General features: G+C 42.7%; 1 protein-coding gene across 3 annotated transcripts in view; it reads left to right on the top strand.

Annotated features, from left to right (window-relative positions):
* Positions 1 to 15060, top strand: part of LOC137332471 (glutamate receptor ionotropic, delta-2-like) — a 366170-nt gene that overhangs the window by 241395 nt on the left and 109715 nt on the right. For all 3 annotated transcript variants that reach the window (XM_067996343.1, XM_067996344.1, XM_067996345.1), the window contains exon 8: positions 8732 to 8851. In XM_067996343.1, coding sequence (XP_067852444.1) covers positions 8732 to 8851 — 120 coding nt within the window. The remainder of the gene's footprint in view (positions 1 to 8731; positions 8852 to 15060) is intronic.

The following is a 15060-nucleotide window of genomic DNA, read 5'->3' on the forward strand; positions in this document are numbered from 1 at the left end:
TTACAGAGATGGGGGGGTGGGGGGGGGTGACCGGACCCGGAGCCAATGTGGGTCAGCGAACAAAGGGGTGATGGGAGAACGGCACTTGGTGCGAGTTAGGATACGGGCAGCAGAGTTTTGGATGAGTTCAAGTTTATGGAGGGTGGAAGATGGGAGGCCAGCCAGGAGACCATTGGAATAGTCCAGTCCAGAAGTAACAAAGGCATGGATGAGAGCTTCAGCAGCAGATGAGCTGAGGCAGAGGTGGAGACAGGCAATGTTATGGAGGTGGAAGTAGGCGATCTTGGTGATGGAGCGGATATCTGGTCGGAAGCTCATCTCAGGGTCAAATAGGACACCATGGTTGCGAACGATCTGGTTCAGCCTCAGATAGTGGCCGTGGGAGGGATGGAATTGGTGACTATGGAACGGAGTTTGCAGCGGGGACCAAAGACAATGGTTTCGGTCTTCTCAATATTTAGTTGGAGAAAATTTTTGCTCATCGGACAATCAACACCCGTAAAACAAGCGCAATTAGGTCCTATTTCTACCCCAGTAAGTTTAAACACGCCCCTTCAACCCCTAAAGGTGTGGAGGGAACATTTTCTCCCAAGTTTTTAGTATCTTCACCTGAGGTTTTCTTGGGATTGTCCCAATCTCCCACCCTTACTTTTGCAGAACCTCTCAGAGAAATATTGTACATGGCAGTTTATGCAGTTTCTTCAGGACTTTTCTGCTCTTTTGCCGAAGTTACAGCAGGAGATTGGGAGAACCCCAAAGAAATTCTCCTCCTTGTGTTTTAATTTTAGTTTGGACTCAAAAAAGTTTTCACGTTGTTTAACCAGCAGGAGTGCTCCTCCGGGTCTCAGAAAGAAGACTTGAACCTCCCTTGCCCCGTGCTCCCAGTCCTTTCCTCCGATTGTGTCTCGAGCCCACCTCAACACATACCTGGGTCCCCGGCTGCAGCCACCTGCCGCCGAATTCCCTCTCCCGCCTGTTGGCCAGCTAGTGGACCTGGCCAGGTTTGGGCGGGTCAGCGAGAAAATGCCTGGTAATGAGGCCCGGTTGTTAAAATCGGCCGGACTCCCACATTACCGGACACCCTGGGATATCACCCCTCGCTTTGGGGCTCGTGTGCACTTTTTAAAATTGGGGTCATAATTTCAGTTGCTTATTTTTGTTTTCTCCTTGCTCCTTCTATCTGCCTGGGATATCCTCATTAATTTTTCATAGAATCATAGAAAATTTACGGCACAGAAAGAGGCCATTCAGTCCATCGTATCCGCGTCGGCTGAGAAACGAGCCACCCAGCCTAATCCCACTTTCCCGCATCTGGTCCGTAGCCCTTCGGGTCGCAGCTCTTCAGGTGCACATCCAGGCATTCTTTAAATGAGTTGAGGGTTTCTGCCTCTACCGCTCTCTCAGGCCCCCTCCACCCTCTGGGTGAAAACATTTTTCCTCATTTCCGCTCTAATCCTTCTACTAATCATTTTAAATCTACACCCCCTGGTTATTGACCCCTCCGCTAAGGGAAATAGGACCTTCCTATCCACTCTATCTAGGCTCCTCATAATTTTGTACACCTCAATCAAACCATCTCTCAGCCTCCTCTCAAGGAAAACAACCCCAGCCTATCCAATCTGCCATCATAGCTAAAATTCTCCAGTCCTGGCACCATCCTCGTAAATCTCCTCTGCACCGTCTCTAGTGTAATTACATCCTTCCTGTAATGTGGTGACCAGAACTGTGCGCAGTACTCAAGCTGTGACCTGACTAGTGTTTTATACAGTTCCAGCATAAAATCCCTGCTCTTATATTCTATGCCTCGGCTAATAAAGGAAAGCATTCCATATGCGTTCTTAACCACCTTATCTTCCTGTCCTGCTACCTTCAGGGGTCTGTGGACACGCACTCCAAGGTCCCTCACTTCCTCCATACCTCTCAGTATCCTCCCATTTATTGTGTATTCCCTTGCCTTGTTTGCTCTCCCCAAATGCATAACCTCACACTTCTCTGGATTGAAATCCATTTGCCACTTTTCTGCCCATCTGACAAATCCATTGATATCTTCCTGCAGTCTACAGCTTTCCTCCTCACTATCAACCACACGGCCTGTCTTTGTGTCATCGCAAATTTCTTAATCATGCCCCCTATGTTTAAGCCCAAATCGTTTCATGTATGTACTTCAACCATGAGTGTTAGCAAGCTATTTGACTGTGAGGGCGTTGAGAAAACAGCTTGTGTCAGAGATCGGAGCGTCTCCTGTTTTCAAAGTACAGTATAAAAGAAGCATTAGTGGAAAGATCAATTAAAATTATTAAGGACAGTGCAACCTCAATAATATAATTTCTGGCTATCCAAGAATGCAGACATCCAGAGTACTAACAACTCATACTGCTAAAAATACAAGAAAACGGTCATTTAAATTTTTCAAGGCATCTCAGTGAGTGTACAATATTTTAGGCAGCAATAGTAGAGTATACAACCAATACTTTATGAATAAGACAAAATAATTTTTCTATTTCTGGTGTTCCAATGGAGATCGTTAAGTTCCCTGGTAATCTAATAACAGGCCATCATTCAACTGCCAATTAGTTATTGGTCTGTGTCTGTATTCCCAGGCGAGCTACTTAATTTAGGATTGTTTGTACCTGATTCTCGTTTTTATATTGATGCTGCTTTTGATCCTGTCATTTTAGAGGTTCAGGACTGGTAGACATGGTTGAGCTTCAAAATACTTAAATTTCACAGCCTCCAAAACAAAATCCCAAGCAAACCTGCGTTTTCTCTGATTTCTCCCCTCCCCTCCTGATAGCAATGATTCCTTTAGGGCAGAAGTTTCCAAACTTGGGGGCGCAAAGAGGTTATCAGGGGTGTGGGGCACGAGGAGTTGGAACATTACATACGAACATACGAATTAAGTGCAGAAGTAGGCCATATGGCCCCTCGAGCCTGCTCTGCCATTTGATAAGATCATGGTTGATCTGTTTGCGACCTCAACCCTACTTTCCCATCTATCTACTATAACCCTTGACTGTTAATCAGGAATCTATCTAACTCAGCCTTAAAAATATTCAATGACCCTGCCTCCACCGCTCTCTGGGGAAGGGAGTTCCACACACTCACGGCCCTCTAAGAGAAAAAATTTCTCCTCATCTCACTCTTAAATCTCCTTATTTTTAAACTGTGGCCCCTAGTTCTAGTCTCTCCCACAAGGGGAAACATCCTCTCAGCATCAACCCCTTCTAGTCCCCTCAGGATCTTATATGTTTCAATAAGATCACCTCTCATTCTTCTAAACTCCAGTGTATACAGGCCCAACTTGTCTAACCTTTCCTCATAAGATAACCCCCTCATCCCAGGAATCAGTCGAGTGAACCTTCTCTGAACTGCCTCCAAAGCAATTATGTCCTTTCTTAAGTAAGGAGACCAAAACTGCACACAGTATTCTAGATGTGGTCTCACCAATGCCCTGTACAACTGTAGTAAAACATCTCTACTTTTATATTCCATTCCCCTTGCAATAAATGACAACATTCCATTTGCCTTCCTAATCACTTGCTGTACCTGCATACTAACTTTTTGTGATTCATATACTAGGACACCCAGATTCCTCTGTACCTCAGAGTTCTGCAATCTCTCTCCATTTAAATAATATACTGCTTTTCTATTCCGCCTGCCAAAGTGGTCAAATTCACATTTTCCCACATTATACTCCATCTGCCAAATTTTTGCCCACTCACTTAACCCTTTGCAGACTCCCTATGTCCTCTTCACAACTTAGTTTCCTACCTACCTTTGTGTCATCAGCAAATTTAGCAACCATACATTCAGTCCCATCATCCAAGTCATTGATATAGATTGTAAATAGTTGAGGCCCAAGCATTGATCCCTGTGGCACTCCACTCGTTACATCTTGCCAATCTGCAAATGGCCCATTTATGCCTACTCTCTGTTTCCTGTTAGCTAACCAATCCTTTATCCATGCTAATATGTTACCACCTACATCATGAGCTCTTATTTTGTGTAGTAGCCTTTGATGTGGCACCTTGTCAAAAGCCTTCTGGAAATCTAAGTGCACCACATCCACAGGATCCCCTTTATCCACGTTGCTTGTTACTTCCTCAAAGAATCTAACAAATTAGTCAAACACGATTTCCCTTTCACAAAGCCGTGTTGACTCTGCCTGATTGCATTGAGATTTTCTAAGTGCCCTGCTGTAACCTCCTTAATAATAGATTCTAGCATTTTCCCTATGACAGATGTTAAGCTAGCTTACCTGTATTTTTCCTATTTCTGCCTCCCTCCTTTCTTGAATAGAGGAGTTACATTCACTATTTTCCAATCTGATGGGACCCTTCCAGAATCTAGGAATTTTGGAAAATTAATACCAATGCATCTACTATCTCTGCAGCCACTTATTTTACGACCCTAGGATGAACTTTGTCAGGACCTGGGGACTTGTCAACATTATTGACCCAGACTGCCACCAGCTCCTGTCTGTCCCACTCCTCCGCGTTCAGGTTGCCGGCCAAATCGCATTTGCTGCTTGCTGTGCTTTCGGTCTCTTTTTCCATGTTTTTGAGCAGTTTCTTGTCGGTTTTCATTGAGCTCAGACTGACAGCCTGCAGTACCACTGCCATGGATATGGGTGGCGAGTGTGACAAATCCTGGGCCGACTTTATCTTGCAAACGGATCAGATGGACATCGGTGGGGCATCAGATAATGTAATATAATTATCCGATAAGAGAAAAGTAGTGAGGCCCACCCTATTTGTCTCCTTCACCATTCACACACCACAAGGGATAAATCTGTGAAATATAAATGATGTACTTACAGGAAAACGTAGTGCAAGACAGTTTAGAATGGCCAACAATGCATCCAGGAAGAGGGGTTGGGACCAGCTAGAGACAAAGAGAGCCAGAAGCCATCTTGTACTTGAGAGTGAGAGAATGGTAGAGATACCTAATAAATATTTCACACCAATTTTCAGAGGGTGAAAGTGGGATTATTGGAATACTTGAGGAACATTTAATGGAGGTGATAAAGTATAGTGCTAAACCAGAGATTTTATTAATTTTTGTTCAATATGGGCTCAATGATACTTTACTATGGCAAGCTCCTTTATGAATATAAAATGGGGTAAAAGACTTGAAAACACTTCTATCAGTGCTTTTCATTTCAGGGATAATGAAATACTATTAAAAGACTGATTTTATTCAATGTGGGATGTTCAGATTCTCTCAAGATGAAATTTTTTGGCAATTCAATTATATACTTGTTGAGGCCTTGAAGCTGCTTGAATGTAGAGACTGATATGCAGTTGAAACTCTCCGAAATCAAACCAATGTTCCACAAATGGTGCATAAGCAGCAAACAGGCTCATCCTACTCATCAAGTGTTCTTTTACATTCAAAGTTATTCAATAGTACAGTACTGGTACTCTGTTTTTTGTGTTGCTTTCTAACTTAAACAGTATGTTACGGTAACTGAGAAAATAAAAAGTCGTCTTGTTCCATGCAAAGTACTGTTTATTAGAAAGAGGGGAGCATGCATGTAGCATGAAACTCTGAAAGTGGGCTCACCAAAAAAAATTTAGGAACCTCTGATCCAGGGAATGGTAATGTAATGTTTATGGTACTGGACTTGCAACCCAGAAATCCTGAGTTCAATCCCATCATGACAACTTGTCGAATTGAATTTAATAAATCTGGTAATTTATGGAACAGTACCTATGTACTACCTGATCTGGCCTACACGTGATTCTAATCTACCTTATGTAGTTGATTCTTAATGATGGCCAACAATGCATCCAGATTGTAAGCAAACACCACTAAATTCATCAGATTTGTTTTAAAAATTTGACAGACCTATTGGCAACAGCCCAAGCATCATATCAGGAAAAATCCCAGGCAATCTCAGCCCAATCAACCCTGCAAAGTCCTTCTCACTAATATCAGGGGATTAGGACCCAAGTTGGGAAAGCTGTCCCACGGGTTAGTTGTGCAATGACCTGACATAATCGTACTCACAGAATCATATCTATCAACCTGTAACCCAGTCTCCTTCATCACTATTTCTGTGTATGCCATGTCTCACAGCCACAATAGACCCACCAGAGGTGGAGGTATGTTGGTATATATGGGATGGGAGTAGCCCTGGGAGTCCTCAATATTGAGTCTGAATTCCATGAGATCAAGAAAGGCCAAGGAAATTCCTTGCTGATCAGCACCTAATGTCAACTCCCCCCCTCCCCCACCCCCACCCCTCCTCACCTCTCCCCGTGAATTAAACTTCACTTGGAGGAAGCATTGAGGAAATCATTCTGGGAGGGAGATTTCAATGTCTCCATGTGACATTAAGAAGTGAGTTGAGTGCACTGGATGCAGTGAAGGTAAGGGCACTGACAGCATCCCAGCTGTACTGCTGAAGACCTGTGTACCAGAATGGTCTGCTCCCACTTGACAAGTTATTCCAGTGCAACTATGACATTGGCATTTATCTGACAATGAAAAAAATAGCTCAGGTATGTGCTATCCACAAAAAAAAGAGTAAATCTAACCGGGCCAATAACTGCCCTATCAGGCTCCTCCCAACTATAAGTAAAATAATGGAAAGAGTCATGAATAGTGCCATCAAATGACACCTGATTATCATTAACTTGCTCGCCAATGCTCATCTTAGGTTCCGCCCGAACCATTCAGTTCCAGACCAGATCATAACCTTGATTCAAATCATGGGTGCAAGAGCTGGCTTGGTAGTACCACCACTGACCCAGCAGGCTGAGTCCTGAAAGACATACCTGCTGGACTGGACCTGCATTAGGTGGTGAGGGAACCAACTTGAGGGAGTAACCAGTTTCACCTCATTCTCACCAACCTACCTGTTGCAGAAACGTCTGTCCATGATAGTATTGGTAGGAGTCGTAACTGCACAGACCTTGTGAAGTCAAAGTTCATGTTCACGTTGAGAACACCCTCCATCATGCAGTGTGGCACTATCACTGTGCTAAGTGGGACAGAATAAAGACAGATTTGGCAGTCCAAGCTGAACCATCAGTAGCAGCAGAATTATATACCGCCACAATCAGTAACCTCGTGACTCATGCTTAACTCATTGCTTCTTCCCTATCGAGCCAGGAGATCATCCCTGTTTCAATGTGCAGTGTAGAAGGACATGCCAAGAACAGCATCAGATATATCTTAGCATAAAATGCCAACCAAAATAAGCATGCTATGGACAAAGCTAAGCGACCCCATAACCAATAGATCAGAGCATAGCTCTGTATCCCTACCAATGACAATTGTCTGGGTTCCTGAATCTGAGATATATATTCCAGTCTAGAACTATTTCTCTATATTGTACTATTGTACAGTATTTTCTCGCACATGGCTGTTGTGCTTGATTGATTTCAAATAACAGAATAATTTGTAATTGAATTATTAAAAATCATCATAGTTCAGAGCATTTTAACAAATTTTAAAAATACTTATTTTAGTAAACTGAGATTTATTAAACTGGTACTTTTATTGCTGAATTTTTAAACTTGTTATAGATCTGTGCATACAATATTTTTATTCAACTCTTTTAGCTAGAATATCTTAACAGTCTTGCATCAAGCACACTTTCTGTTTCTGATGCTTATTTTTTATTGTCACAGTTTTAAAGTTACAATTTCACCATCTCACTTTTGCCATTACAAATGTGGCATCACACTTTCATCATCGTACTTTTGCTGTAACACTTTGGTTCAAAGTAAAACAATGGCAAATCAGAAGTGAAGAGGTTTGCGTTATTTGCGTTATTTTTTCTTAAAAAAAACACACAAATGAATTGAATTATAAAAGATTGTCAGGCAAACAAAAAGCCCCTGATTGTAATGACCACTGTTTTGTTGATAGAAAATGTGAACTTTCTAATTAGTAAAACCTGTGACAGACATGGCACAGAGGGGAAAGGGAGAGGGAGAGTCAGCCACAGATGTCCAGCAGCCAGTCACAATGCACTGAATTTAATGTTTACAGAGGTCTCAGAAACTTACAAATCAGTCCCACCCTCACAGCTATCAGACTCATGAATCTCTCTTTTCTCATTGCCTACAGACAGCAGTGAGCTAAAAACCCCATATTCTACCCTACACATCAGATAATCCTCAGGTTTCTCATTCATAGTCCTACCAAACCACAAGTTCCCATTTCACAGTGCTGCTAAACTCTAGGACCCTCCACCCCAGTTCCGGCAAACCTTTGAACCCTCATCCCAATTCTGCTAATGTCCAAGATTACCCGAGCACTACCACATCCCAGGAGCCCCTCTCACACCCCCACCCTGTCCTGCTAAATATCAGACACCTAATCCAAATGATGCACCCTGCATACCACCTTGCTGTGTATCCTCAACTTAAAAAAAATGGTAGGGGATAAAAAATAAAAATTAAATATAAAGATAAAGGAATATATATATATATATATATATATATATACGGACAGCGTAACGGAATTTGATCCCAAGCACCAGTAAATATCACAGAATACTACATGATAAAAACAGAATTTGAGTTATCCAGTCATTGTAAATCAGTGGTCCAATGTTATGTTAGTTGTATGATAAATATACTGAATTCTATAGAAAAATGGTAAGAAAAGATATGTTCATTTTTTTTTTTGTTTTGTTTGCCTCATTTTTCAGATTTGCTGTTTATGCGGACTTTAAATTTCAAATCCACAAGTGAATTTTTGCTTTTATTTATAGGGAAAAGTGAGTGGATTAACGGGAATGCTCAATTTTAGGGAAGATGGTACAAATGTCAATGTTCTGTTTGAAATTCTTGGTACCAGTTACAGTGAAGAAAAGGATAGAGGGATCCAACGTGTAAGCAACATTTTAAATTCTAGAATTATTACGAGGTGTTAAATTGTGCTTGTTTTACGAATGTATTTTTTCCCTGGATTTTCATTGTTCGAGTTCTGGATTTTGGTTAAAGCACAATTTCATTATGCACTTTTCCATCAGCTGCATCTTCGCCTTGTGGTTATAATATATAGTTCAAATACAATTGAGCAATAGCTTCCCAGTATGCATATGCAAAATTCAGATCGGGCTCTGAGCAGAACTAGGGCGGATTGCCCCACGAGGTTGTGGAAAATGGGGCAGAACCTGGCTGTACCAGGATTCCGCCCCATGACTGTCCATTCTGCCATTTTCTGGTGGGAGAAGCCATGGGCAGATTTTCTCCCTGCCCTCCCCCAGCGTCACGAAGGCATGTCTGGGGAATCTCCTGAGCTAGTCCAGGAATTCCATCTTGTACACCCTTGGTAGACCTAAGCAAAACTTTGGCCAGCTGAGAGCTGACATGAATCTTGCCGAGGCATCACAGAAGGTCAGAGCATCCTGTAGCAAGGTTATCAATCCCAGAGGAAATTGATTAACCTCTACGATGGCCCCCCCCCCAACCCCGACTCCAATTGGAGCCGAAGACCCGTTCATCTTGAGTACCGTATGGCCCTCTCCGGGGGTCTCCTCGATCCTGAGAGTGGAGCCATGCGGCTCCAATTTTCCTGGCAGCTCATTGCCCAGGGCACTGATGTGTTTGCCCCATGTATGCTAATGATTCTCTTCCCCCTAATTTGGAATAAGTCCTGGGCCTGTCCACTTAGGCGAACTTATGGTCTACTCCACCAATCTTCTGCTGGTGGAGTGGCCCTCCCAGAATTTCACAGCCAGTGTCCAATTACATTAAAATAGTAAAAATGAAGCACTGTAATATCTAATTCATATTCAGTGGAAAGTACAAAATGTACATGTCAGGGATATTTAATATAAGCAACAAGATGGTCTTAGCCAAGTTCAGTTCAACTGATGAAATATAACAGAGCTGGCAGGTTTACAAGCTTACAAAAGTTATGAGAATTTAATGCATCAGATTATGTTTCAATCAGGCAGAGAGTTTGCAAAATAAAAATCTGCACTTCACCATAATTGGACTTCCAACGAAGACAGAAGCAAAGCGTAAATGCTTTATGAATTAACATAGAGAGCCACAAAAAAAAGAAAAATCAAGGTTTGATCCCTGTTCTGTGATGAGATAACTGATCTCAGTCAGGGCAATAGTCAGGGTATTTTGCTTCAGTGTTCCTAAACTAGGAAGGTGAAAAATTAGCCATGGTTCCTACTTCTGACCACTATGAGTCTAATTGCTGCACGTTTCCCCTGTTGGGAAATGTGCATTTATAGACGTGTTGTGCAGAAAGTCCAAGATTTACCTTGACCCTTCATCTCTCCACCCCCACGTTATGTTAATATGTTTAGTTGATACTCAAGCGTAGATTTTACAGATTCAGCTGGCAGTTGTAGTGGTAAATCAGGAGAGGAGTTGGAGAAAATGAGCAGGAATTCCGTTCCATTGAATTCTGCCCATCCTATTTTTCAACATCATTTACAACAGGCAGAAGTACCCATTCAATTTTGGATGGCTCCACGCAAATGAGGCAGCAATTATGTGACCATGTTATTTGCCTCATTTTCTCCATGTCATGTTCTCACCCAAATCATATGGGTATCCAGGGTTGTTAAGCACTGCAGAAAAAGTGGCATTGAATTTTAAGAGCCTTCTTTGACTAGATTTAGCTTGGTGGCTGTTCCATTAAATACAATCACAAAACATAAAGAACCCCAAAAATCAGTGCCTGTTCCAGAATATTCCCATTGTAACCTTGGTGGGATTCCGCTGGAACAGCCAAAAACTAGGCTGAGACCCAGATATACTGCATCTCAGCCTTGCACTCCAGTTTTGGGATGGCCTAATGGGAGTGAAGCCTCTGTAGCCTGAAACGAAGCCATTGACATGAGGAGATGAACCCAGAGGCAGAGACTCCCTACTAGCAGATTTGGGGTCCACCAGGGGTCCAGGCCAACATCACAGCTTGGACATCCGAAGATCAGCTCTAGAATTTTTTTACGGTGACCCCCTTTGTAAGTGGGCCAAAGTGGCACCTTAAAGATACCTCCAGGGGGACCAGACAACCCCTCCCCCCTCCCGACACACACCAGACTTTCAGCATCCTCATTAGGGGAATGCACCAGATGCACTCACAGCCTGCCATGACCAAGCAAATCAGTGGAGTTCTCCCTGACCCCGTGAACTTTGACGGCATCAGCATCGGAGGTCTGTGGCATGAACATCTTGGCACTTACATCAAGTTATACCACCACAAGGATTTTTGGGGCCAAGGAATTTAAAGCCAACCATTATTCAAAATTCCGACTCCAGCCAAATTTTATGCAAATGCTGCAAAGATGGTTCGAAATGACGTTCAAACTATAGACTTGACTGTCGGAGTTGAAGTTACTTTAAAAAAAAGTGCAGATTGCATGATTTGTTCCATTAAATGTAAGCCAGCCAATTATTTTTTAATCCAAATGCCATTTATGAAATTTCAAACAAAGCATTGCAACCAGTGAGAGGTTAGATAAATAGCTGGCTCCCTTCTTTAAACTATATTAAAGAAGATACTCAAACTGATTCAAATCTTCACAGGAAAAGATGAGGTGGACTAGCTCGCTCACTAGCCAGAAAATATTACAAGAAAGGAAAGAACTACATCTATATTTAAGCATCATCTGGACACTACAGAAGCTAAAATCATATTTATATGCCATTGCATTTTTAGTGTGTTTTGACCGCAATCTCCGAGAGTAGTTACAGTCCATCTGTGGCAAATAAAAAGGGTCAGCTATGATGGTGCATCACCCTGCAAGGATACAACATGATCATTCAACATCGTTGTGATTCCCAAAACAGGAATGTGAACATACTTTCAGGAAAGAATGCAGATTTGATTATCACAAGCTGCGCTCATGAGTATCGAGTTCAAGGAGGGGAGGAAATTATGTGACAAAAATGTATTTTTGTTTGCCTGGGTTCGGCTTAGTGGCCCTTTAAATCCTGTCACAATACATTAAGGGTTTAAAGCCAGCTGTAGCTTAAACAAGATTCACAGTCAAATTTGATACAAACTTTGAAAGCACTGTTCAAAACAATAGGCTTAATGGCTGAAACAAGCTATTTCTGAACAAGCACAGACTATGATTTTTTTTCCCATTATATATATGACAGCCAATTATTTTTGAATCCAAATGTCAGTTCTGAAAATCCAAACAAGCCGTGGTGATTGATGAAATATTAGTGGCTGCCACCTGTGTGGCATTCCAGGACATGAGCTGAGCATCAGTACAGTGTGGTCCATGCAGCCACCACAGTCACATTTATTCTCATCGTTGGCATGTTGAAGGTATGCTTCAGGTCCGAGAATCGAACTGGCAGTGCCCTGCAATATAGTCCAGCTTGGGTCTCAGGATTGTATTTGTGTATTGCGTTCTACAACTTCGCCTTGCAAAGAGGCCTCATCACAAAGACCTCAGAGGAGGGAGGCACCAAAGGGCAATAGGGGGATCAGTCAGACGATGCAGAAGAGAACCTGTTACCAGCTGCAATAGACATTCTTGCTATTTGTATACAGGATGTCTTCTCTTGACTTTCACATCTGGCCACTGCTTTAGCAATTCTATCTATATCTTCTCCCTTCCCTCCACAAAGATATCATCTGTAAACAATTTTACAACACCAAGTTATAGTCCAGCAATTTTATTTTAAATTCACAAGCTTGTGAAATTGCTGGACTATAACTTGGTGTTGTAAAATTGTTTACAATTGTCAACCCCAGTCCATCACCGGCATCTCCACATCAAAGATATCATCATGCACAGACCCTTCTCTGTGCTAAAAACTCACCAACACTCATTCATTCTATCTTTTCAAAACAACTTCCACCAAAGTTGTTTGCACACAACACATACTGTATGCATGCTTAGTGCTTCTTACCATTGTGCTTCCCCTTAGCACCAGTGTGTGAAATGTGAACACTTAATCCCAATCCAGTGTTTTTCCTAAATGTTATGTGTGTGGCAGGAATGCATGAGGCAGATGGCTGATGTCTCTACATGAGCCTCTTGTGAGTGAGGGGGATCTCACATCATAGCAGATGCGCTGAATGGACCTGCTGCTGGCTACATCTCTTGTGATACTGCATGGACAACCTGGCCCTATCTCCTTTTTGATACATATGCAGGCATAGGATGGGGCTGGTTAGAAGGCACGCATGTGCTACAATGTTGAGAGACAGCACCATCACCTGAACACATTCCTGCCAAGCTGCTAGTACTTGGGCAGTGGCTCACCGTGGCCACTGATCTGTCGGGAAAACAGATCTGAAGTACCAATGAGATCAATGAAGTCCTGACTCATTATTGTCTGCAAAAGGTTGCCAAGCTTGTAGAAGACGGAAGAGACAACCTTTTCCATTGTGTCACCTCAGGCCTCTATGATAAAGTCTTGGAGCTGGCACAGATACTAGACTAAAGTGCTGTTAAATCATTCTCCATTGTCCTGCATACAATGCTAGTAGACTTCTCGTTCTGAGCCGCAAACTGCACAGCTACTGATGGCGGCATATTGTCTGATAAGGCCCTGTGTGCCTACACCTATGTTTGATGCTCTTCCAGCATTGTACTTCTAAAATCAAGACTTGGGAGCTGCTGAGAGATAATGGTTTCTAACCCATTGGCCGGCAACATCCTCCTGCTCCTGTGCTATCATCAGCTGAGAGGGATAGAGTGAGTGATGGCGCATTCTGTGAAGAGCTGGCTTCATCAGATGCTGAAGGGCCTGCTTTTTCCTTTTGCTGTCGCATATCTAGAGGAGGAAAAGGAGAGATTAGAATGGTTTCCTGAGGAGTGGAGCTCATGACACCTTTAGTAGGAAGAATGGCATATGGGTTTCATGATACAATTCACTGACAATTAATACAGGGTCTGAATGGAAAAGAAGCAAAATGTCATTACAAACCCTTATCCCAGGATCTTGAAGGCATCCTCCTTATTGAAGGTGAAAGGTCTCAGGTTTGATTGGGCGGGGTGTTGGGGGGGGCGGGGGGGGGGCGTGATCAGCTATCACCAATCACCAATCTTTCCCGGCTGTTATGGGCTATGGTCTTGTTGAAGAAGAATGTAAAAAAAAATTATGTTGTGTTCCTATAGCATACAGGCGTCTGCATGCATCCCAAAATAAATATGAGGACAGATGAATGTAACAAAAAATTACATTCCATGCAGTGCTTTTGTAGAGTTAATGCTTGTATGGATGCGAACGAAGGAACAAATAAAGCCTGGGGCTGTTAAAGGCACTGCTCTACCTTGTAGGCTTTAATGTTAAGCAATTCAAGTATTTTGACACAGCGTGAGGAGGAGGTCATTGCACGTGGCAGACATGCTTAGTACACTGCACTATTTGGCGGTGTAGTTGATTCCTCTTAAGTCATTAATCCTTTCTAGCATTGAATGGCCATGTGTGGGATGTGTTGGCACTCACTGCCCTGGCCACTTCTTACCACTAACCCTGAGCAGTTTTGTTTGGGTCCTTTCATCTGCCTGTTTAAAAAAGTGCCTCCCTTCTCCGCCTGACTGCTTGCATCAGCATTTAAACATTTGAAGCCACAAATGGAGGGGCTCAGTGCTCTATAGCAGATCTTTCTGACAATCAGACAATAGTAACTATATTTCTTGAAGCCAAAATTGTGCTGATGGTGTCTGTCTCTTTAGTTGCTGCAGGCCTTTCAGTCCTGCAGCAGCATGTTACTTCGACCCCCACAGGTGAGTTCCCAATCAGGGGCATTTGCAACACCAGGAGCTCACGCTATATACTCGAGTAAGAATGACTGCAGAAATTATGGTGGGGTCAGTGCTCAGGACTTCAGGTGGTGTCATTCCCTCCCTGCCACACTTCCTGCGGGGAAGGTGCCCTATTTTAAAATCTGGGCTTCATTATTTAGAATTACAAATGAGGAATAGCCATTTTGATGAGGTATTGCAGGGCTGCTGGTGCTTGACAATCCATACTGCAGTGTGACTCACCACCTACTTTAAATATCTGTATCATTTTATTATTTGAAAACCTTCCATCTAGTGTGGCCGTCACACTTCAAAGTGTCACACTTGCACTGATTAGCTCAAATATCGTATTCATA

The sequence above is a fragment of the Heptranchias perlo genome, chromosome 14 (genome assembly GCF_035084215.1).
Source record: "Heptranchias perlo isolate sHepPer1 chromosome 14, sHepPer1.hap1, whole genome shotgun sequence".
Taxonomy (NCBI): domain Eukaryota; kingdom Metazoa; phylum Chordata; class Chondrichthyes; order Hexanchiformes; family Hexanchidae; genus Heptranchias; species Heptranchias perlo.